The sequence below is a fragment of the Labrus mixtus genome, chromosome 17, assembly GCF_963584025.1.
Source record: "Labrus mixtus chromosome 17, fLabMix1.1, whole genome shotgun sequence".
Lineage (NCBI taxonomy): Eukaryota > Metazoa > Chordata > Actinopteri > Labriformes > Labridae > Labrus > Labrus mixtus.
This window is the reverse complement of record NC_083628.1, coordinates 9,299,668-9,323,806: the sequence shown is the minus strand read 5'-3', so window position 1 is coordinate 9,323,806 and position 24,139 is coordinate 9,299,668. Positions and strand designations below refer to the sequence as shown.

Here is a 24,139-nt window from a genome sequence, read left to right as displayed (position 1 = left end):
CAGCGAACAACCCCGAGTCGTGTCTGCTCTGAACACCTGCAATTACTCTCCTCAATCCTAAACCTCCCCCAACTCTCCCACTCACTGTATCTTTCTGCTCACATTTTCCTCAGGAAGGAAAGGGACTATAAAGCTCAACGATAGGAAGGTTGAGACGTGCGATCCATGATCAAGAAAGATGTTACAAAGAAAACGCATGGGAGAAAGTAAAGAAGACAGTACAAAGATGTTAGATGCCTTCCAGGAATGAATTACTGCAGAGTACCTTTTATGCAGCCTATGTGTTACCTAGTGTTAAAAATGACTGTCACTGGCTCTTTTGCACCTTCCTGATCCCATTTATATTCCTTCAAACAGATAACACCCTAGTGATCATACACACGTGCAGCATCCCTACTGGCAAAGAAGGTGTGATCACACCCACATTCCTCTGACACTTAGACAATTTAACAGTAAGTCGCAGCAAGTTTGTGCCATTCACAGCACATTCATTCCATTTTCAAAACCCCCGGACTTTCATTTTCGAAGGAGTCCAAAGTTATCTCCTTTAATGCTTTCTTTGCGGCTGTGCAGAGAACGTTGTGAGTGCATGCTGTTATGGAAAAAAAAGCATTCTATCCTTATCCTGTTGATATTCATTTATTCATTGCTTTTGTTGAAATACTACATTTTGATGTTACGGTGCACCAAGAAAAAGAGTCCTATCGCAATCCCTGTGTTGGAATAAATAAATACAGATTGGGATGGATGGAGACTTTTTGGGGGGGGATTTGATGTCACAGCCCTGTGTTTTTGTACTCTCGCTAAAAATCAGCATTCTCATTGACACTGTGAGTGATGAATTTTCGGCACTATTACAGGCGGAAAAGCTGAGGACTCGCCTGCAAGATTTGGAGAAGCTCCTGGCCAGCTTCGATTGCCGGGGTAGATCTGGGAAGCAGCACCACCTGCTGAAGTATCACATGGCAAGGCTTCACGAGCATGAGCACCAGAGGGAGGATACTCTCCCAAACGCTCTGGAGGATTTTCTCGCCTTCCAAGGTAACAGCAACCGCAAGCCGGAGATAATTCCACTTGGCCTGTCACTGCATTTAATGTTGCCTTCACGGTCATCCCCCTGGCAGCCTTTGCTTTCGTGAAATACGAGGCTCGTTTGTGTGCTTTTGTAACCATTGTGTCACATTTTGGCTGCGAGATAACATGCCATATCAGTATACACAAGACCAGCGAGCATGGCTATGATATTTGACACAAAACCACCCTGGGTGTTTTGGAAAATGAGCCATTGCTCTGTCTGTGTCTCTTCAGTGTGACATTGTTCTGCATACAACATCACAACAATGCGATTACATCAGGAAGCAAGGCAACAATGCAAACCTATCCCTATTACTTTAACACAATGCTGATATATCCTCATTATCTTTGGAGGGGAAAGGGCTTACAGGCTCAGCTGCACAGGCCAAATGGAGACAAATCATAACAATATAGAACAAGGCGCCGTGTGACCAACTTAATCCCTATTTATATGACAGGCGGTGCATCTCTAATCCCTGGTTTATTACGATTATAGTTGCAATCACGATAACAGTCGTCTAACAACCCCCCTCCCGACGCCAACATACTTATACACACATACACACATATTTGCCTGTAATGCTCTTTAAGGCACTGGGTGGCCCAATAATAATTTAATGAGTATGTGGGAGCGACAGGCTCACAAAGAGACACACTGGGGCACACACGCACACACACGCTTGTTATCTCTCATTTTATGAGACGCAGAGACAAAGAGACGTGCAGAGTATGTCACCAAAGGGCACAGGAAGCATGCAGACCTCTTGTGCATTAATTGTTTCCCCCAAAACTGTGTATGCAGCCAGTTAGACAAGAAACAGCTCAGACAACAAAGGGAGAATTTGGCAAAAGTGTTAACATCTGGGCAGAATTTAGGTTTTCTGATTACGAGCAGTTATACCAGACAGCGGATATTATCAGGCCAATAACATCACATGGTGGTATCTGTCTAACTATCCATCCATACATCCATACGTCCAGGTATATAGGCTTCCTATATGTGGTCAGATATATTGGTAGAGCTAAAATCACTACAGGTATTAGCATTTTTTACAGAACAAATCGTGCAAAAAAGAAAATGCAGTGTCAGTATATGTTTGTCCAGGAGAATGCACTCTAAATGCAAAGTTTATAATACTTGATCATCAATACTTTCTGCAGCACATGTAGCAAAGATTCACAGCTAAGTCTGCACTAAAAATATTCAACTTTGCACAGTTATGTCAGATATTCTTAAATGTAGTTATGTGTCTAAAGAAGCAGCCTTTGGAGAACTGTTTTGTACATATTGTACTTTGTACTTTTCCATATTTGTAATCTCTTTGCTACATACAGATATGTCTGTCCTGTAACTGTAAATTAAAGGGGATATTACATGATATTCAGAATTATTTACAAATAAAAGTAATACAAGCTTTTTATTTGTTTGCTGTGAAACCAACTTCTTTCTATAAAGATAGCTGTTCATCAAACATGTGTTCAGAAAGCCCAAACTGGACTATTTGAATAAGGTTGTAAGATTGTAAAATGTAGAAAAGTCAATTGGACGTTCAGGAAAAAGACAGGAAATAAGATTATTGTGTCAAAATACAGCATTCTAGGCACAAAGACATGGAAACATTATTTTCTTGGTGAAATAATCTGTGAAGGACTTAATGGGTTTTTTATTTGCTGTGTGCTCTTTGTTCTTCCAGAAGCACGGGAGGCCTTCATAAAACAATTTTCCTTGCTGGAAGCTTCAACAGGCACACTCCTGGCTCAGCTCTATGGTATTACATCTACTTTGAACTGCAGCATCAGCATGACAGAGGAGGAGAGGGAGGAGAGCAGAAAGGATGGAGGGAGCAGGGCCGTGTGTCAAACCTTCACGGAGACTTTTCTCATGATCCGAGCGTCTCAGAAACAGCTAAAGCAGGCAACACTGGACCTGGACAACATGGTAAGCTAATCAAACACACATTCTAAACCTTGTGTTAAAATGTCAGCTAGTTAGCACATGTTTGAGGTGTTTCATCTCTTAAAGTATCCTATAATGAAAGTATCCCCCGTCCACACACATGCTGATATTGTTTGTAATGCAATTGATTTCTTGTCCCTGTTTGCTGCAGTTTATTACTCTTACTCTCGAGTGGATCCACAGAAAAAATCCCCCAAAGCAAAACAATATCCCCCCCTCACACACCTCCACCCCTGCCTCCCTCTGAGTGGCATATTCTGCCTACGAAGGAAAATCCAACAAATGTTTGACGGACGCTAAAATTAACAACTTGTTCTTCAAACACCGCAAGGCTTTCTACCTTTCTCTTCCTCGCAGGAATCTATTATGGATGCTGCTGCCATGTTATTCGGTATGAGGGAGATGGCAGAGAGCTAGTTTTGCCAATGTAAAGCTTTCATTTTATCTGAGTATGTGTTCAGGCACACTGTACCTTTCTTATCACCAGGCTTAGCTGGAAGCAGCAGCAATTTAATTTCATATTTATAAGCAGAGTCGCCCAAATGCAGACAAAATGCAAAAAAGTGCCAATTGTGGATTCAGCTTTTGCATTTTCATGTTCTCAAATTAAATGCCACTCTGGGAAGGATTTGAATGTATACAAATTAAGTATATCGGGAAAAACTTCAGGGGTTTCATTTTAAGGAGGGTTCTTTTGACCTGCTTTGAACCTTTTTCAACACTGATAAATACGGCTTCATTGGATGAGTTTCATTATATTAACATGTAAAGCCCCCCAGAAACCCAATACCACAATAACATTCTAACAATGTAATATAGAGTCACTTTAAGTTTATGTACAAAAATAAAGTCTATATCAACTACAGGGTTTTGGATTGGGTTTCATTTGGGCACAATTACTCTTTGGCATTTATTCCTTGAATCACCTGATACATTCCTGGTACGTAGAGGGAAAAGTAACACAGCAGTTATCTCCTTTTTACACGTAGCGCTAGTGTTGTCCTTAGGCTCTAAGTGTCGATCTATTTTCTGAGGCATGTTTTAATTGGAGATGGAAGTTTTTAGCTCAGTAACAAGACAGCACGGGTTAACACTGATCAGCAATCATTTTTTATAGCTGTGAGAATAAATACTGGCATCTCAGCTAACATCGAATGTGTATGCTAAGAAAAAAAAGTTGTTTCTGTTTTTTTAATTTAGTGACCAAAAAGGTAAAAGAATTTTTAGAGTAGAGCATCTGCATTCTCCTGTGATTCTGACACAGATGAACAAAACATAATGGATGCTGTTGCCCAACACTGCTGTGGGGGTGGAGCTAGGCAGATGTCAGTCAAATATTGATTACCTGTTTTTCTAGAGATCTAGGTTTTTCGAACAATTGTGAACCTCTATTTAGCTTGAATTTGTGTAATTGCTTGATGAGACTCTGTTCTTTGATATCATATACATGTCTACATCTTTGAGCCACATTTCCAGAAGTTTTTATCAAACCAGCACTCTGAGGAGTAGCCTTGACTACTTTTTCTGGACTGCACAGAGAAAACAGATCCAAAAACAAAACTGTGCAGGCAGCAATGGTGTGACAAATCGCACAATAAACAGGCATGTCAGACAGGGCTTGACGTTTCCCTCTGTACTTTTTCATAGATCATTCCTTTTGAGTTGGAGGCAGGACCGAACAAATGGAACATGATGGTCAATGACTCACAGGTCCTCATGAAAAGGTAAGTCAGGTCAGTGAACTCATCGTGGCCGATTATAAGAAAAGTACTTCTTGCAGCTTCCTTCGTACAGCTTGTCACTTCCATTGTTGTTAGGACTCAGCCTCTCATTGTTTGCAGCCCTATTATGAGGTAGTGTCTGAAATCTTGACTAGAGAGAGCCAGCGAGACAAAGTCATCGACGCTGAAATCCATTCAGTCTCCCCCTCAGGCAACTGCAAGGGTCTGTTATTCTATGTTACTCACTTTTCCCCCCCCTTTTTTTTTTTCTCCTCCCCTTTTAGTCACAGAGGAACAGCCGAGCACATTGAGGACGTAGCCAGCAGGGCCGTTCAAGCCTCAAAGCAGACCTTCAGTTTCCTGATGGATCTGCTGCAGGACAACTCCACAGAGGAGTACATCAGGAGCCTAACGGAGCAGTGAGCACAACAGTGAATCCAAACACACGCCTACGTAGACGAGCACAGGAACACACAAAAAAAAAGTCTCCCATTCACATAAAGCATCCTCTCTCCAAATTCCCTGGATTATTGTGCTTTTGCAGTATATTTCTAACAAAGTATACCTATCCCTGTATTACAGCTCAAGGTCCCCCTTCTTCACAGCATGCTGGAGTTTAGGAGTAAGACATTTAGCCACAGGGGGACAGCTTCTCTCCGCTGTAAGCCTATTGCTTTCTTGGATTTGCTGCACGCTCGCTGCATCTCCTAGCGTGTGATTGCTCAGAGGATTATCCTCCAATGCCAGACAGAATGATGCAAAAAGCCCTCCGGTGGCCATGATGAGAGCAAGAAGCGAGCGACTCAAAATTGATTACGCCCTCCTAACAGTAGTCAAAGCAGTTCAGGAGAGTTCTGTTAATCTTTGGAGAACTGCTGTACCACAGTATGTGTGTGTGCATGTGTCACTTTATGGGATGTGAGTGGAGCAGTTTATGCACAGATGGGCAGCATAAAATTGCATTTCACGAACATTTTTCCCCATGTGCCAGTACTTAAACAGATCAGATGTATTTTATAGGGAGGATAGCTCTGGCATAACAAAAAAACGACAGAAGTGTTCAACCCTTCATCAACAATAGAATTGGATTACAAAGACAGCATCTCTGTGTCAGTAGAGCCACAAATGGTCAAACAGATCTGTACACAGATCTACCAATGCAGAAACTGATCTGCAAATACGGACACAGATCCACAAATGTGAACACTGATGTGCAAATATGTGGAGCAATTTCTAAGTGTTTTTTGCTCGAAGCTGTAAATATATTTAAATCATGAGTTTGAACTGAGGCGGGCCGCATTGGCTGGCTTTAACATGTGACAACAATTCTGCAAAGCAAGATTCACAAATGTTTATTTCAATCCACAAATATCTGTGCTGGAGGTTCGTTTGCCCTGAGCTTGGGCTCACAGGCTTACCCTTGCTTACTTAAATCCCCCCCTCCCCACTGGTCAATTGTTTTCTTAAAATTGTGAAGTCAAATCAAAAATTTAAATCAAACCAGCAGCCCACAATGTCTATTTAAGTATTTCACTGTTTTCTTTAAATACACTATTGTGACACAATGACAGAGAATTTATTTTATTGATTTGACAGCTGAAGATAGACTGGAAATATGGCGAGAGATACTGGGGCAGACCAGGCCTGATGGCGCCAGGATCACTATTTGGATGGGCCCACATCATTTTGCCTGTGCCTGTTACTACGGTTCCCCTTCATAAACCCTACTTTATTCTAAATGTTTAACCCTGATTGTGATGTTTCTCTGAAACATTTACGTTACAGCCTTTTGTCTGCCTGACGACTACTGGTATATGAGTTGAGAGTAAAACATGCTGCCCTTATTGCCCAATGCAGAAATAATGATCAATAAGAGTGATGGCCTAATCCTGTTATTTTTGGCCATGGATGGTACAGACAATACATCATTCAGAAGACTTTCATGTAACTTCTATTTAAAAATAATAATAATTTTGAAGACCTTAATGGATTCATATCTGTACATGTTGCTTTAAAGAGCAGCACAATACACAGATTGTGTTGATCTTATGTCAACAGAAAAAGTGTTTTAAAGACAAAAAAGAGTAAATCAGACCAGACAGGGACCATCGGCACTACCTCCTGTTTTTCTTGTGTTGTTTTCTAGGATATGTCAGGCTATGAAAATAGACCTTACTCTCCAACAAGCAGTTACAGTCACTGTGGATGAGATAGATGAGGGAAAGATGGACATAATAATAAAAATAATAATACATTATACTTGTATAGTGCTTTTCTTAATACTCAAAGACGCTTTACAAAGAACATCAACAAAACAGAACAATAGAAAGAAGAAATATTCTGTGAGAAGGAGGGTCAGAACAGAGTGTGTTAGTGGTTCTAGGAGATGTAGAGGAGGTGAGCTTTTAGGGATTTCTTTGCCGGTGGAGAGTGAGGGGTAGTCTGATGTTTTTTAGGAGTGAGTTCCAGAGGATGGGAGCGACAATGGAGAAGGCCCTGTCCCCCCTGTCCCCCCCAGGACCGATGGTTAGTCCTGTATGGGGGAGACAGAAGTGTGGGTGAAAGTGTGCCGGTGGAGGATTTCAGACAGGTAGGGGGGAGCCAGGTCGTTGAGGGCTTTAAAGGGGATAATAAGGAGTTCTTCTCCCTGTCAGTGGGTGGGCCCAGACCCCTAAGGCCCACCTCCTTACAAAAAAAGGTGTATTTAAGCTTTGATTAAGCAAAGGCACTGCTGAAGCAATTTGAGTTGCATTTCTTCTTTTTCTTTTCTTTTTTACAGTTCAAGTTAAATAGACTTTTACCAGATGATTGTTTTGGAAGTTATACACCAGCCTCTCCATATGTGAAATGATTCCTGCAGTAATCAATTATTTATATTGAGAACTGCACGCTCATTTGCACACACAGGATTAAAAATGTGACACACGCTGGGAGTTGTGTTCCTGCTTTGTTGAGGCATAACTGATTGGATATCATTACAGCTCTGTTGGTGATATAAATGGTACTTTAACATCTACTGCTCTCTGCATAACACTTTTCATGAATCCATCATGCTCTGTTTGCACAATACCGCTTTCTCTTTACTCCTCTTTACTCACTTGTAACAAGCGGCATTGCCTTCTTCATAGATTTATATTGATTTCAATATGGCACAGAACGATCCTTTAGAAAATCCTCCAGCGTGAGAAAATGAACTCTGCTGAATGATGTGAAATATATGTGTTGTCTTAATGAGTCTGCAGCACAGCATCTCTTTTCATCATCTTAACACCAATAAATCAAGTGAACAGATCCTGAAATGAATAGAAACATAATTTTTTTTTCAAAGTGGCTATTACAGTAAATGAAATGCCCCTTCATCCTCTCTTCTTCCTTCCATCTTTTAGATTAAAACAAATACAGCAGCAGAAGGAGAACCTAACAGCACAGGTGAATGATACCGTGGCCAAACATCTGGCCCTGGAAATGGAAGATGCAGGTTTAAAGCTCGCCCTGGGTGACATCACATTATCCTTTCATCAGCTGGCTCTTACAGACGCCAGCTCATCACCAGAGCTGGCCCGATCGCACCTCAACCAAACACATCCCACAAACCACACAGGAGAGGTCAGTGTGGGCAGCACCTGCAGGCTACAAACACAATCTGAAGCATTATTATGTTACAATACAGACCCATGAGTGGATCATTTAGTCTAGTTACAGCTAGTTTGATAGCTGCACGTGTATTACAAACCGTATCAGGTCATTTAACCAGGCACTTGTCGAGATACGAGTGCCTCGCTTGTTTTTGAAAAGTGGCCAGTTAACTCCACTTCATTTTTTTGTCTTCTTAATTTAACATTTGGCAAGCACAGGGGGGACGCTGAGTAGGCACAGGAGAGAAGATTCTGGCAGGATCTGCTGCTCATGGGGGTGCATGTTGTTCCAGAGGTTGGCCATTAACTGCTGCAGCAAACAAACACGGCAGACACAGACACACAAGGCTGGTTTGCCCTCTGTGAACGGCTCAGCGATGGCAGAATCAACTGTCTACCTATGTGATAGAGGAACCGACATTTGAAGAGTTTGATAACAGAATTGATTTGTGTTTTTTTTTTTTCTGTTTCCTGCTTAGTGGGGCGAAGAACTAATAAAACAGACAGAGGAGCTAGACCGACAAATCCAGACTCAAGACGATCTCATCAGTAAGATCCGAGGGGAGTCAGAGCCTCTAAGACAGACTACCAATGACAAAATAGAGACGATGGTGAATAACAGCAGTAAGGTAAGTACACGCACTGCAGAGTGTGGCGTCATCACACATATTTGATTTCATTTTCCATTGTAATGCCAAATTTAAAATTGTTTAATTAGCCTTGCTAGCAGCCTAGCACTATGGATAGCAATGTTGACTTTAATATCTGAAAAACTTTTTGTGCAGGTCTTTAAAGAACCAATGAGTTTCCTTTCGTTATCATCATGTGTTGTTCCTTGAGACTTGATCTGTGAATAGAAGAAATGCATATCAGCACTCAGACGATCCCAATTGTCTTTTGGATTAGCATTTCAAAGTCTCAAGTTTGGCAATTTTGCCGTCGCCATCTTGATTTCTCAAGAGACCATATTTGAACCGGGCAGTGACGATGTGTCAGAGCTACAGTGTTACTAGGTGCATCAGAAATACATGGAGATAGATATATTTAATTAGGATGCCAATTCTAGCTAAAGAAATCAGCTTTGAACCAAGCGGCAACCTCCAAGCGGAAATGGAGCCAACGCGGAAGTGCAAAATCCTGCAGTTCGTTGAGCGTCTGCTTGAGGCTGTGCTCCAGGAACACCAGAAGTCACATACACACAACAGGCAAAAAAGCCATTTTTAAAGCATAAATGAACATGTTTACAGCCTCCGTACTTCGTCATTTAGTCAACCAAATTAGCATTAGCATGGATTCAGCTCTACTTAAAGCTGAAGGTCAGTAGTATAGTTGTAAACTCTTCAATTGACAGAATGATTTCCATTCAGCAGTTTACATTACAGCCAATCCTTAAGCACATGTTACTGTAACCTTTGAATACACCTCTGAGGCAATGTTTAATCCTTTGTGCCTCTACAGCTACATGCTCGCACTGAAGGGGCCAAGGTCATGGCTTTGTCGTCCGTGGTGGCGGGGAAAGAGATGGAATCAGACGCAATCACCCTGCACAGGGAACTAGAGTGTGAGTCTCTTTCTCTTTTAATTTCTGTTTTCACTCTTTTTCATTGTCTGTCCGCCCTGCATTGTTGTTTTTGCTGAACGGAATTACTACATGAGACTTAACATGAACAAAGATGAGACTGCATGCTCAAGTTTACCAGGAACACTTTTGTCATCAGCAATGTTTGGACCTGATTGTCATGTGAGTGAGAGCAGCAGAAGATTGTTTGAATAAAGTAATGAAGTGAATTGTTTGTTGAATTTTTCACTCCAAAGAGTAAGCACAGCATTAGTGGGGGGGAAAAATCAGCCAGTATGAAATTCCTTTTCCATATGAGTCAAAGTGTTTATAATTCAATACAATTTTTTCTTTTTTTGAAGATGTCTGAGTGCTTTAGACTGGTTGAAATGGGTCAGTTCAGTTGGAAACATGTGATGTCAAATCCATGTACCAATCAGGATCAAGCAACATTTGACATCAAGCACATTAACAACGTTGGATTCATTCATGACTCTCATTTTACAGAGCAGTTTACAGAGGATCTACTACCTTTCTTTCTACCTTTTCAATTCAGACATGGTGAAGGATTGGCCCCAACGTCAGGCCCAGACTCGAGCTGCGGTGAAAAAGGAAAAACCCCTGGAGGACAAAGTTCTAGCCGATGTCAGGAAAAAGGTGTCCCAGATTGAGAAGATGCTAAAACCAGCGCTGGAGAACTCCAGCCTCTCCAGCAACACCTCGAAGGAGGCGGAGCTAACAGCACGTGCTGTGGCCAAGGTGTGTGTTTGTGTGTGTGTGTGTGTGGAGTCTTCGCTTCATATTGTGGTCAAGGTTGATGTTTTGTTATTTGCAGAATATCTGAAGAAGTTTGGAAATTTGAGACATTTCTGTTTTCCAACAGTGTGACATTTTATTTAGCGCCAACATGTGGACCCATCATTCACTGTACTGTATGTAAATATGGATAACACACAAAAAAAGAAGCAAAAATAGACATTGCGCATTTTGGAGCCTGACTCTGCTCAGTAGAGATGAACTGGTGGAGCCACGGTATTCACAGCTTTCAGTCACGTGACCGATGTGGAGGCCTGTGTGAGGGCATGAACAGCCACCATTGAACACACTGGGGAGCTGCAGCATCTGCTTTTTAATTACCCATCTCTTCAAAACAATACAGATGAACATCACATGACAACCGCAGAAAAACAGAGATATTAAGATAAACTGCATGCTTTAGGCACTTGCGGCCCTTACAAAGCACACAGACACTTTTTCAATCCCTAAATCTTTACTTCTGCGATGTCTACATATATCTAGTGGTAATTTCTTAATTTTACTTTCTTGACCGATTTTTCTCCTTTGTGTGTGTGCGCAGGAATCCAAAGCCATTCTGACCCAGGCCAAGCATACCAGGACGTCCTCTGCTCACCTGAGCTCCCATTTAGACTCTGCTTTACGCCATCTAGCAGAACAGGAGACGCTAACTGACTTAGCAAACGCCCAGATCACCTCAGAGGTACCTAATAAAATACAGCAGTCACACCTTTCAACAGCAGAATCCACGCACTTTCATCACAAATCTGTTTCAACTTTAAAGACTGCTTTTAAAGTATATCTTCGTCTCTCCAGCCTGAGGTTTCTCTGTCCATGGTAAAGGAAGACATGGAAGCAGCCAAGCTCCAGTTAAAAGCCTTTTCTGTTACACTTACTGAGCTTATCAGCAAAATTGGTGAGTTACTGCCTTACAGATCATTTCTACTGAGGCTGCTTTGTAGTCTTCCATATCGTTAAAACTCATAAATCTTCATTAAACCTCAAATGTCAGACCTCTAAAGAGCTCTGTGCTTTTTAACACCTCATTGAATGAGGAAATATTTCCCTGATTTTTATCCCCATGGTAAAGCAAGAATAACGGCTGATCATTAGGCCGAGAAGTATTTTCTTTGTGGTTTCATTTCAGTGTATTAAGATAATGAAGTGGTTTATTTCTGACCTGCTCTTATCCATTTAAACTAATTTCCTTTATATTGTATACCACGATCTAAACAAGGAGAATATGCACATAGTGGTTAAAATGCTGAAAGGGTAATGATAAAAAGCATGGTATGTAAGTCATTATTATCTAAAAACCAAAAACTTCAGATAATTCACTATTTGATCTTTTGCTTACTCCATCTGTCCTCTCTCTCTCCCTCACATGTCCCTACCAGACGGGAGCGTGCCGCAGGAGAGATTTGACCGGATCTTGGATGAGACAGCGCGCCGTCTGAGCATGCTCCGAGGCAGTGTTGAAAGCCCTACGCTCGGCTCTAAGATCCACAAGCTCCAGTCTGCCGCTAAGGAGCAACAGAGCCGGATGTCCCTTATTGAACAGGACTTACAGGAGATCAGGGAGGAGAGAGACAGTCTGAGGGACATTGCCTTAAACCTGCCTCAGTCCTGTCCTCAGGCCACAGGAGCCGGCAAAGGCTAGATATTAGAGTCATTGATAAGACAGCTGAACATCATAATGGTCTGGGAGGTTTCTTTTCTATTAAAAGGCGCTGTGGTCATTGTGTTATTCTGCTTCAAAAGAGATATTTAATATCCTTTCTCTTAACATCTTTTCCTCCCAGGCACAATTTATTTTACCTCTACACATTTCCAACAAAAGCAACAGACATATCCTCTGTCTCCAATGATTTATACCTAATCTCCCTTCTGCATTTTTCTGCAATTTCTCTCTCCCACTTTCTTTTTCATCAACAACATCAGAAGTTTAATTTCACCGTGAATAATAACCAGCCGATCGGAGCTGCTGGAGTGCACTGTCAAGCTTAAAAGAATGCTGATGTTCCTCTGTGGGTGTAAAAGGTGTGTCTGAGAGCTCCTCCATTCTGACACTTTCATTTACACTTGAGCTCTTTTTCATCAGCCCTACTTAATTAACAATTAGTCCTCATGCCCTCGCTGGGGTTCAGGTCAGGCGTTTACAGCACACTACCTGTGTTTGGGATCCTTACTGTGCCTACCTCTCTGTTTTCAAGGTTCCTCTTTTTTTCTTTTTCTCCGTCTCACTTTAGAATTGTTAAAAAAATTCCTTGTTCATTTGACTACAGCTGTCACAGCTTCTCGTGACCAAAATGTAAATGCTCACTAGCTTTAAAATGTGAATCTTATATTGACAAGACTCATGATGTGATTGTATAAGAGGAGATCTGCTTTTTTCTGTTTTTAAAGAAGCTGAAAACTGATCAAAATTCAGAATCAGTCATCAACAAGATCCAGTTACACATGTTATTTTCCTTGTTATAATTTGGACCATGTTTTCAATGTGTAAGACCTTCATAGAAACAATTTCAGAATAAAGTATAATTGAAAAGGTAATTTTTCATTTAAAAATATCCCTTTTTTATTCTCATTTTTAATCATTAAAGAGTGGAATGGAATGGCAATGAAAAAGCTTCTCACGGCCAAACATTTTCTGATGATGGTATAGGAATTGTAAGAAGTAAAAAAAAAATAAAAAAAAACGATCAAACAAGTTATTACATCCTTGGAAAAAGTGTATGTGGTATGTTTACTTTTAAAAGCTGATATTAGCTGTACAACCAAAGAGCTGAGTTTTTTTGACATATTAAACAACTTAATTTCCTTTAACTAAATGTAGCAAAGAAAGAAATTCAGAGTATTAAACATATGTCATACCATTTCTTCAACTCCTCTGTGAATGTATTCTTTCAGTGTTTTGCTCTTTTTTTTGCAAACTAAATCAATCATTTGTGTGCATTTTTCCCTGGTCAGCCTTTTCAGAATATAACCTGCCTGAAAACAAAAGCATCAAAAATCGAGAGGGCAAAGAAATAGATAGATAGATAGATAGATACTTTATTGATCCCGAGGGAAATTCAAATATGTAAAAAAAAAAAATGTAAAAAATGTAAAACTTTTACCTTACATTAAACCTTAATTGGCTACCACCAAGGGTTCTTGTGTATAAATAAATTATCTTGGGCCAATGTAGAGGTTAGGCCTAAACAGGGATTACCTTGGTTTATGGAAATATTTTCTAATTATTGAACAGGCCTGATCATTATTTTCCATTGAAAGAGGATATGAAATGATACTAGCCATCTGACTGAGTTGAATAGCTTTTTTATTTTAAAAAATGCAATATTTATTACTTATTTTTAAGTGTTCTTGATTTCAGAAAAAGGAAAAGTCCTACAAAAGCAGACATTTATGAGAGAGGCTATCATTTTGCCAATTGACACTGCAGCTAGCGAAAACTAACAATCTTAGCTAGCTAAAACACAAAGCCTAAAAACAGTGTTCATTGAAATCTGTTGTAGCAGTTTAATTTGATACTATTTCCTTTAAATCTAATCTTCAGTTTCAGACAACTTTACTTTCAGCCACTGACAAAGCAAATAGGTGTCGACTTTTGACAAAGTTGCAGAGCTACATGGTTTTTAGCTTTAACAAACGTTGCGCTACACTTTTCTGCAAATCATGGGACAGTCAAAAGTAAGCGTTATAATTTTTGGGGTATCCCAGCCCAACTAAAATAGCCCACTAATGGCCTAAAAACCAGGTAGAATCAGCTCTTTAATGTTTAACATATATTTTTTTAAAACCTGAGATCAGATAAGTGTAAAACGGAAGAGCACCTAAACAACGTTATCATTAAGTTAGCTTTCACTAGTCGCTAACCTCATGCTCTGGTATCAGTCAACTATTTTAATTTCCTGTGAGTTTTTATAAAATAAGTTTATATGGGGTATTTTCATTCTAATGTAAAGTTTATTGCTTAGTATTAACTGAAATGCCAAAGCATATCTTTGGTAAAACCTTGTTTAACACATCTTCATACCTTATCACTCGGGCCGCCAAAGTTTCCCTGTCTGCACAAATATTACTTTTCTACAGTCTGTTTCTGGCCAATGAAGTTTCTCCCACCGAGAAATGTCCATGTCCAGAAGAGGGAACCACCATTAGCAGAGGAGAACATGCTGTGGGCAGATAATTTTTAATTGGCTGGGGAGGATATAATCCATTTTGTTAAGAAGTTTTTTCTACTCCAAAAGGAAATGTTGCCCAATGTTGAGAGTTGGCTCACTGATCATGAGCCAAGAGCCAAAACAAAATCTGGCACTGAGTCATATAGATGAAGCTTGGCAACTTGTGTGTGTGTGTGGGGGGGGGGGGGGGGGGGGGGGCACTCACTGACATCTGTAGAATGCCTCTACTTTCACATTTCTCTTCTTGTGTCTCAATATGCATGTTGGCATTTATATGTTGGATGTCGATCATGCTAAAACCATGTGCTGCTTTACTTTTAGGAGAAATAACATAATTTATTAATTACACTCACAAAAGCTACTTTGATTCACAAAAAGTGGCACATGATGCAGAGACCAGATATGGTTTGAGCGGTTCTTAACATCAAAGATAGTTGCTGGCAAACCCCCCACTGTGCCTCTACTTCCACTTCACAGCCAGCCATGAAATTAGTTCAGAAAAGGAAAAGGAAAAATGTTATGCCCTCTGAAAAATCCTCACCTTTTCACCCTGCCAGGCGTCATGTACTGTCACAGAAAAAAAAACACAATTCAAATATTAAAGCTGCTGCTTGCCTCATGCTTTTTTATTTGCTTTAGTGTCGAGGTATCACACAGTGGATGTTTGTGTAACAGTGAGAACACTGTAAGCAGGGTGAATAGATTAAACAGGCTCATAGCAAGGGGGGGGGGGGAATAAAAAGTCAGACCATTCTTTAATATGTTCCCAGGTTCAGATATCCCTGCACAAACAGAGATTTGTATTGCAGCCTTGACTCACCTCTTCAACTTAAAAAAACATATGCAAATAGATCCTTCTCAGTGTCGTGAATACAATGTGATATTTTTAGAAATACAGAAATGTTTTTAAAGTAAGATGTAAGGTACATTTCTAATTATTTACAGCTTTTCCAGCGTTAAGATTACACCATCAATAAATACAAAAACATTCTTAATGTTGAGTTTTACTTACAAGGATCTGTTCACAACATATGCTGCAAAAATCACCCATTTTTAATTATCCCCTGCTGCCGTAAATCTACTTCAAAACATTCCAATACCTGTGCTCTTTGAACCAAAGCAAAGTGACAACAAAAACAGATTGTCAACATCATGACTCTAATACCTTTAATATGCTAATTTGATGTATTTGAGCTGCTCTGTGCATGGCTGTGCTGATGGAAGAGAAGCTGGAGCCGTGACAAGATTAATAACAGATCTGCTTCCTGCATTTCAACAAGTGGAATCATTCAAGTTAAAACTATAAAGAAAAGGGGTTTTGCATGATGAAATAAATGTAACCTCATTCACAATCACATCTCGTGCCTCTAGTCCTGTTGCATTTCCCCTGGAAAAAAAGAACATACAGCGGGGCCTGTTGGGAATTGTTAGAGTTACGAGGAGCCTTAATGAACTATGAGCACCATGGTGTTGTTGATCACTGATAAACCGTGTGAGTGTGTGTGTGTGTGTGTGTGCATGCGTGGGTGCGTGTGTGTGTGTGTGTTCAAAAAGCATTGGCAGATAACAGTGGAAATTTATTTTAGATTTAAGACAAGCACAAAACCTTTGGTGGTGAACGAGTAACATATGGTGCAACAATAATTCCACAGGGAACTCTATAAAAAACTAGTACAAAGAGTTGGCTGATGGGAAAGCTGAAAAAATGTATGTCACTCAAAAAACATATTTTTGAGTTAGATTATGAACGCAAACTTGAGGATTTTTTTCAAACTCGGAAGCAACGCAAAAACTGTAAACACAATGCTGACATACTGTCAACGTCAAAAATAAAAAATAAATGACATGGAAATAAATAGACACTATTGTTCTTGTGGTATCTTGGATCTTGCCACTCACGCAAATGTGAGCCCAATGTTCCCACTACTTTTTACCCTGCTTTGGTCTGCATCTAAGCTGAAAGTTAGCATATCCATTCTCTTTTCCAAATGAGTTCATTTCCGTTTACAAAAACCTTTTAACGCAATTTGATAGACCATACAATGATCTGTCTCCACTATCGAAAGATAATTGCATTATTCAAGTTATAGCTATGCAAAAAAATGATCAATTCTGAATGAAAAAGAAAAAGTTCTACTTTCATGATTTTCATAATTGGTGGGCGTGGCTGTCCAATCAGCCTGACTGAGAGAACCTGGACCCAATGCTCACAGTCATTATAAAAGCTGACACCTTTGGCTGATGGAGATACTTTCTGCATGCGCCTTGTTTGGTTACTTTGTTGTCCTTTTTCCATCCAACAAATTCACAATACACTTACCACAGACCCACTCACTAACGCCACTGACTCTACTGACATCCAAACTACGTCTGTTTTCCAATTGAATTAATATTTTTGTCAAAAAATTGAGAGAACTCAGATTACTTTAAGGAATGATGAACTGCACTTATGTGAAATGATTTGTAGTTTGTTTTTTTCTCAGACCTTTTTTTTAGGGTCCTCAGATCATCTTTAAAGTCGTCAAGTAGATGTGTGTCTGATTCTGCCATACTTTTTATTTTCTCATCTGCAAGATCTCATTTGGAGAATACACTCTTTTAAAAAAAATAGGCTCAGACAGTTATTTCAAAATAATTATCTCCTTAACAAGGCAGACAGATGATAAAACAAACATACAAACTGTATTCTTGATATTTACGTCTATATTACAGATTCATCACTGCTGTTTCTCTCTTCAAATATTTCCTCGTGTATTTTGTATTCATTTAAATGGAAGTCACTTTGAGCTCTGTTGGGTTTCTTCACGGGGGGTGAATGTCACACAACCAAAAGGGTTTTCTTTTTTTTCCAAAAGCAGTCATGCAAATATAATTGCACTTGGAAGAGATTCTCTTGCGCGATAGTGACTTGAAGTTTCCGGAAAGTCTCAGAGGTGGCACAGTTTTTTTTTAGTCATGGTTCAGCCCACTCTCTATTGGACTTTCTGTCCTCCAGAATAAATTTAAAGTTGTCATAGACACACAAGCACCTGCTGGGGGTAGATGACTCATTGTTGAGGGCTAATTACATTCATTAAATGTGATGATAGATGAGTTAATTCTTTAAGTAAGGTTCATTTTCAGGCTGAAAGGTATCTTATTAGTCCAAAGCCAATTATAAATGTAATCTGCAAATATGAATTCCCCTATATTAGAGGTTATAATAAAGAGCTGGCAGATGATGGGGCACGATTCTGTATGGGATGTATATGTGTATGTTTGTATTCAGGAATAAATGAAGATGGTAACAGTATCTCACTACCCTTTATACTGTTTTGAGCTCAGGCCAAAAAAAGATCAAGGTCATTTGCCAGTAGCTGGTCTGTATAGGGGGAAAAAGGAATGTGTAAAACAAAGTCATTTGTTTCTTCCTAACTTTTTAGATCTTTTAGTTTAACTCTGGCGCTCTTTTATCCATATGGTTTATAAAAACTAAACGTTTTTTTCTATGTAATACTGCCTAAAGTTGTGTTTCTGGTGCCAAATACCTTCCAAACACTACCCATTCCCTAATCCCGTAACACTAACCCTAATCCCTAATCCTTTGTAATTTAACCCCAGTTTGTTTTAACCCAACACTAATCACCTAACCCTAACTTGTAACCCTAGTCACAACCTAACTGTTACCCAGAGCACTGTACGTATTGTATTGTAGACATGGATACAAGCATATAGGTGGAATATAAGGTCAGAGTTGTAAACATCTTGATCTTTCTTTCATTAAGACACCTGAACATCTTACTTTTTTAACTGTGTGCCCCTGCTTGAGGCATGGACAAGGAGGAATGAGAGGCGATCTAATGGGGAAAATAATGTCTCTTAAATCAGAGTGAAACCATAACACATTTCGTGCGGCACTGCATGAGACATGAGACTGCTGTGTGTCAATCATCAGAAAGGTCAAATACAATAAACGGAACAAAAGGCAGAATTCACAGACATCAGCAGGTCATCAGACACCCTGAAGAGAGCTGACTCAGTGCTGCACTGCAGGCTGGACCATGACTGGAATTTGTTCTTAATATGATACCATAATATTTTTGCACAAGGGTTTATTCCCACAAATATTTGCTGAACTAGGAAACATTATATCTACCCCCACAGACATGTAGTTTTGGTTTTTAGAAAACAAAAAAGTTTGTTTCAGAGGTATAAGCATAGACATTTTTTTATCAGAGAGAATAATCCATGTGCTGTTATTTCTCTGTTTAACTCGGCATGTTTAATGGAAGTTATATTTCCACTGTTTGTAAAGGCTCAGAAAACCATCTCAAGGTTAACCGGTTAATGTAAAACATGAAATAACAGCAGTCAGCCTTTAGTCCCCAAGCATCTCCAATATGTCTTTCAAATCTTCTCAGATTGAGTTTGGTCATAAAAAAAACAACAGACTACAGAAAATGGAAGAAACTTGATTCTGGCGTTTAAAAAAGGACAAGAGCCCAACTGGTTCATAGAGTATTTTACGCAGCTAAGAGGAATATTGTCAGAGAACTTCATTGTGATTTCAGAATTATTGTATGTTTTGATCTTTATTGTAACTTAATAAGTACTGTGTACTTTAAGAGCACAAAGCATACTCATCATTTAGTGTAGGAACAAAATGTCTTCTATCAGGTCAATTTATGATTAGTGTGGAAGAAGCTTCAATTAATCAAAATTATGAACTATTTATCTGATTATGACAAATGGACAGGTCATTCATTAAAGGTGATACAGGATAGGGTGATAAAAAACGATTTTTATTACCTTTTTTCATTCATTGACCTAACAAACAATTAAATGCAAAAAAATAAAAACTTAAATCTTGAATGAAAATGAGTGTTTGATTTAGATTCTTTGGTTTCTCAGTTAAGACTGGTCCATAAAGTGATTCCTTACACGGTAATGCAACGTTCACACAATTTGGATCCAAATCTCGATTTATATTAAAAGGTTTCTGCTCCTTTGAAGTTATAATGGCTTTCTTTTTTTTTTCAAATGTTATCTGGATGTTGGAAGGCAAAGTTTTCTTCGGAGCCTCATACATAATTTGCAGAAGACTGTCATCGACTTATTCATGACATTCAACAACTTTAACTAAACAGTTGATCAGCTCATCGTGTGTTATGTGAAAGGCGAGGCAAATCCATGGCACAGATGGACATTTTGACCTTTATTTGATTGGAAAAACAGAGAGCGACAGGAGACGTTGGCAGACAGAGTGGAGGGTTACATGCACCAAACATTGTCAGGTTTGGGAATCGAACGTGCGACCAGTGTGACTAAGTCTTTAGCCTCTGTACATCAGGCATGTGCCCCACCAAATGAGCTAAACCATCGCCCTGACTTTTTTACTCACCTAGCTAATTGTTGGATCTTTCCTATTACCAGCATCACCATTAGTTTATTGGCTATTAATGCAGAGAGGGGGTCATAAAGGTTCATGAAACCACCTAATAGAAGATTAATTATTTCTATTTGTTTGGTTAAATGCCTGTATCTGCTGCCACCAGGTTAGAATCCGACGAGGTGAGATGTCTTTAGATGGACTGTTTCAGCAAAGACAACCTTACATGAAATCGTTGAAATCGCACAAACACTCAAATTTCACTTTGTTTGCAATATGTCTTTTCATCTGAACAGACCTTTAGACATGTGCATGAACAGCAAAAACAAAAGAGGAACAGCTTGACCACAGGGGTCGCACAGATTGACATAGTGTCGACTGATTGAGGGCAAACACCTGTTTTATGAATATAACAGTTGATAATACGTCGGGGCTGTGTACTAAAACCTTGTCTCTGCTTAGAGCCGAAGATCAATGCAGCTTTTCAAAGAAATTGTTAAATAGCGGCTGAATTAATTCAAAGATATGATTCCAAGAAAGTGTAGGTGGAAGAACAAACACCTGCATCACCATGAGAACTGAGGTTGTTATATTGATGCCAGCATTTACACAGTCAACATCCCTCTTGTACATACAGCTCTACTGAACATACAAACCAAGATTTTTTTACATAATGGACATTGAATTGCTCGTATGCGTCTTTGTTGGGTTGATATAAAGTGTCAGAATGAAAAGCTTTTGCGTGGCCTTTCTCTTTCTCATTCTCCCCCCTACATGCCCTTCTCTCCAACTGCTTGGGCACTCCAGGCAAATAAAGAAAAGATACACATGAGGTGAATAAAAAAAAAGGGTAAACCCACTTCAAACACTACTTCCCGCTAATCCCTACATGCACTCAACCTTCAGCTGCAAATATACTGCTGATACCTGAACACTGACACTACCCACTCACACAGGCTTTCTGTCACAGACATCACTACTGAGGAGTATCAAGAGACCGGTACAGGAAGGGATTATTCACCCTGGAAAAAAAGGAGACAAGACCTCTGCATCCATCTGCACTTTTGCCCAGCATATGTTCTTTTTCCATGGCTACAAGGGCTTTATAAAAAATAAAAAAAAACTCCTGTCCAATCAGGTAGCATAGTGTTTGCTGTCATCAAATGGTACAACAAAGGATCCAACCTCGCCAACATCATGCGTGGTATTCTTTCCAGACATACACTCGCATAAATGACAGTCATGACTTTTTATTTTTAGTCATTCTCAGAACCTTAAACTGACAACCTGCTCCTTCACTCCTCTATTCCCCTGAACAAAAGTCAAATGATTTGGTCAACTCAAAGACAGAGCCTCATTGAAAGCTTAACAACAATGTATCTTCTGGCATCAGTTGATGAGTTCTGAAAGGGCTCTATGATCCTAAGATCTGCATTTACTTTGATCTAAACAGGCGTAATGGGGAGGCATGCACGCTAAGTGTCTGACTGTCTGCACATAACTTTCTAATCGTATTACTAATGACATAACAAATGATAATGGCTTGCAACAAGACGTTTTGAAAACAAATTGACACTATGCTACTGGAGATAGGCTCTTTATCTCTGGAGTGCAGTGTTTGATTCGCAAGAGACCGATGTTCTGATAGGCTTTGTTTCTAAAAGTACCGGCTGATTCAAAGCCCCTTAATGAATAATGAATCACTGAATACTTCATCTTAATATATATATATAGAAGAAGGCTGTATTAACTGTCATACATACTCTGATTCAAATTTCCCAGCATCCCAGTTGCAGCGACAATCTGCACATGTGACACATCTCGACATGCGCAAAGGAGTGAGGACCCAACGGGGCTTGGAACCTTTGACCCCACAAAATGAATTTGGTCTAGCTGGTCGTGTGTGCTCTCCTTGATGTTAGCTGGGCATGTTAGTAATCAGGTTGCACTATTGTTTTGTGTGAGTGTGTTTTTTTGTTAAACGCTCTTGTACTCTATGAAACCTACTTTGAGAACAGACAGCAGGTGGTGGATGATTGGGGAGCCATGTCAGATCAGGGTCTATTGTGTTCTCAAGGCATAATTCAGGATTCTTTTTCTTATTTTTCCGAGAACCCTAATGGTTTTTGAGGAAGGTCTGAAAAAGAGCCATAAAAGAGTCTTTAAAATTGAAATGTGAACTAAAAATGAATAGATACTGAGACAATAAAGCACTAATGACACTAGCTGAATTTCTTGTTCTACCTTTTCTATAACTCTGCTTGTTGATTTTGGTACAATGAGTGCACGCATGCACACAGACTGACAGAGAAGAACCACAATAATAACTGGCCTTAGGGGGGTTTTTTTTGTATGCTTTTATTGACTGTACAATCATTGTAATCTGTGGTACTTTTATAAAGGATTGTTGAATACATTTATACAAGCACATACAAGGTCAGCTTGGCCTTTGTACTAGACTTGTGCTGCCCGCTCCAGGGTGGCACAATACAATGGTAAAATTATCAAAGAGTGTATAATCTAGGTCAGATATTGTACAAGTTGTTTAACCAAAGAAAATAAGGACTGAAGGAAAAACCAGGGGTAAATGTTTGAGCCACTCTCTTTGATGGTGCAGATTTAGCACCTTGGTCAAGACAATCTAAAGGGGTCACTAGCCTTAGACCCTCGCCCTGGTCTCAAAAATAGGCTTAGGTTGAGTTTATTCTGGACACGATTCTCTTTCCCGCATCAACATCTGATACCTGTATGCTTCAGGTGTCCCTAAAAGGAGCTAATGTTGCTGCAAACATTGCTCCCAGGGTCACCGAGTAACACACAGCCGCTCCACCAGGATAAGGTTGCAATTGAAGAAGCATCTTCAAGCGAAAGATCACATGACTGACCTCAGTTAAGGGTATCGGCTGAGGTAATACAGACTTGGTATACGACTGAGGGAGCTGAGGCACAAAGTAAAACTCAATTTAAAGGTCAATCCTAAGTCCAACACTCACCTAGAGTCACAAGTTTTGGGATTTCACCCAAAGATTGCCCACACAAGCAGATAAAGAATGAAACTCCTCCAGAGTGTTGTTGATTTCTCTCTGCTCGATAGGGTGAAGGGTGCAGCCCCGACCTCAAGGTCCAGTTGTGGAGTCTTCAAAATGATCCTCATTTATCAATACGTTCATAAATGTGTGCGTGAGTGTCACAATTGCCTTGTATTTATCTTCTTTTTTTTTTATTGCACCCATGTGTCTGGAACACCAGCAAATGCATTTCCCATATGGGAAATGCTGTCAAAGAGGCAGAAAAATGAGTTCTCTGAGGCAGAGATGAAGACATAATAAATGATGTTGAACCAGAATAAACAATGATTATTGAGTAGCTGACATGGTGAGGCTTTCAGGGCTGCTGTGTTGTTGCATCTATGGCTTTTTCCTTGGACACACAGTGAGAATAGTGGTGCATAAATGGATTGATTAGAAAATGTTGAATTGAAACATTAGATGTCAACAACAGTTTCAGCCACAGCCAATCATTTTTACACCCAACAATTGTGTTCTCATCACTTTAGTTTAGCAAGTTAGCATGCTTACATTTGCTGACAAGCACCAAACGCTGAGGACAGCTGAGAAATATTATTCAAATTCTAATTTTCCTGTTATTTGGGCATGAACTGACTGTATTTGAGGAAACAAAATGCTGACCTGTTGATGTAGCTAGTAGCTCTGTGAGGCTGTGCTAACAAACTGACGTTAGCATGTTCACCCCAGTTTAGCCCGTTACCATTTAAACAGTTGTAAATGAGCACTTAACACAAATACAGCTCAGGTTTGTTTCTAATTTCAGAGTTCTTCTATTT

The 24,139-nt window shown here is 39.7% G+C and overlaps 1 protein-coding gene across 1 annotated transcript in view; it reads left to right on the top strand.

Annotated features, from left to right (window-relative positions):
- Positions 1-13,618, top strand: part of lamc3 (laminin, gamma 3) — a 119,533-nt gene extending 105,915 nt beyond the window's left edge. Inside the window, exons 18-28 of the mRNA XM_061060790.1 lie at positions 861-1,041; positions 2,769-3,013; positions 4,679-4,755; positions 5,037-5,171; positions 8,139-8,358; positions 8,867-9,016; positions 9,846-9,948; positions 10,502-10,704; positions 11,303-11,443; positions 11,557-11,656; positions 12,138-13,618. Of these exons, the coding sequence (XP_060916773.1) occupies positions 861-1,041; positions 2,769-3,013; positions 4,679-4,755; positions 5,037-5,171; positions 8,139-8,358; positions 8,867-9,016; positions 9,846-9,948; positions 10,502-10,704; positions 11,303-11,443; positions 11,557-11,656; positions 12,138-12,400 (1,818 nt within the window). The 3' untranslated portion in view covers positions 12,401-13,618. The remainder of the gene's footprint in view (positions 1-860; positions 1,042-2,768; positions 3,014-4,678; positions 4,756-5,036; positions 5,172-8,138; positions 8,359-8,866; positions 9,017-9,845; positions 9,949-10,501; positions 10,705-11,302; positions 11,444-11,556; positions 11,657-12,137) is intronic.
- Positions 13,619-24,139: the final 10,521 nt, after the last annotated feature.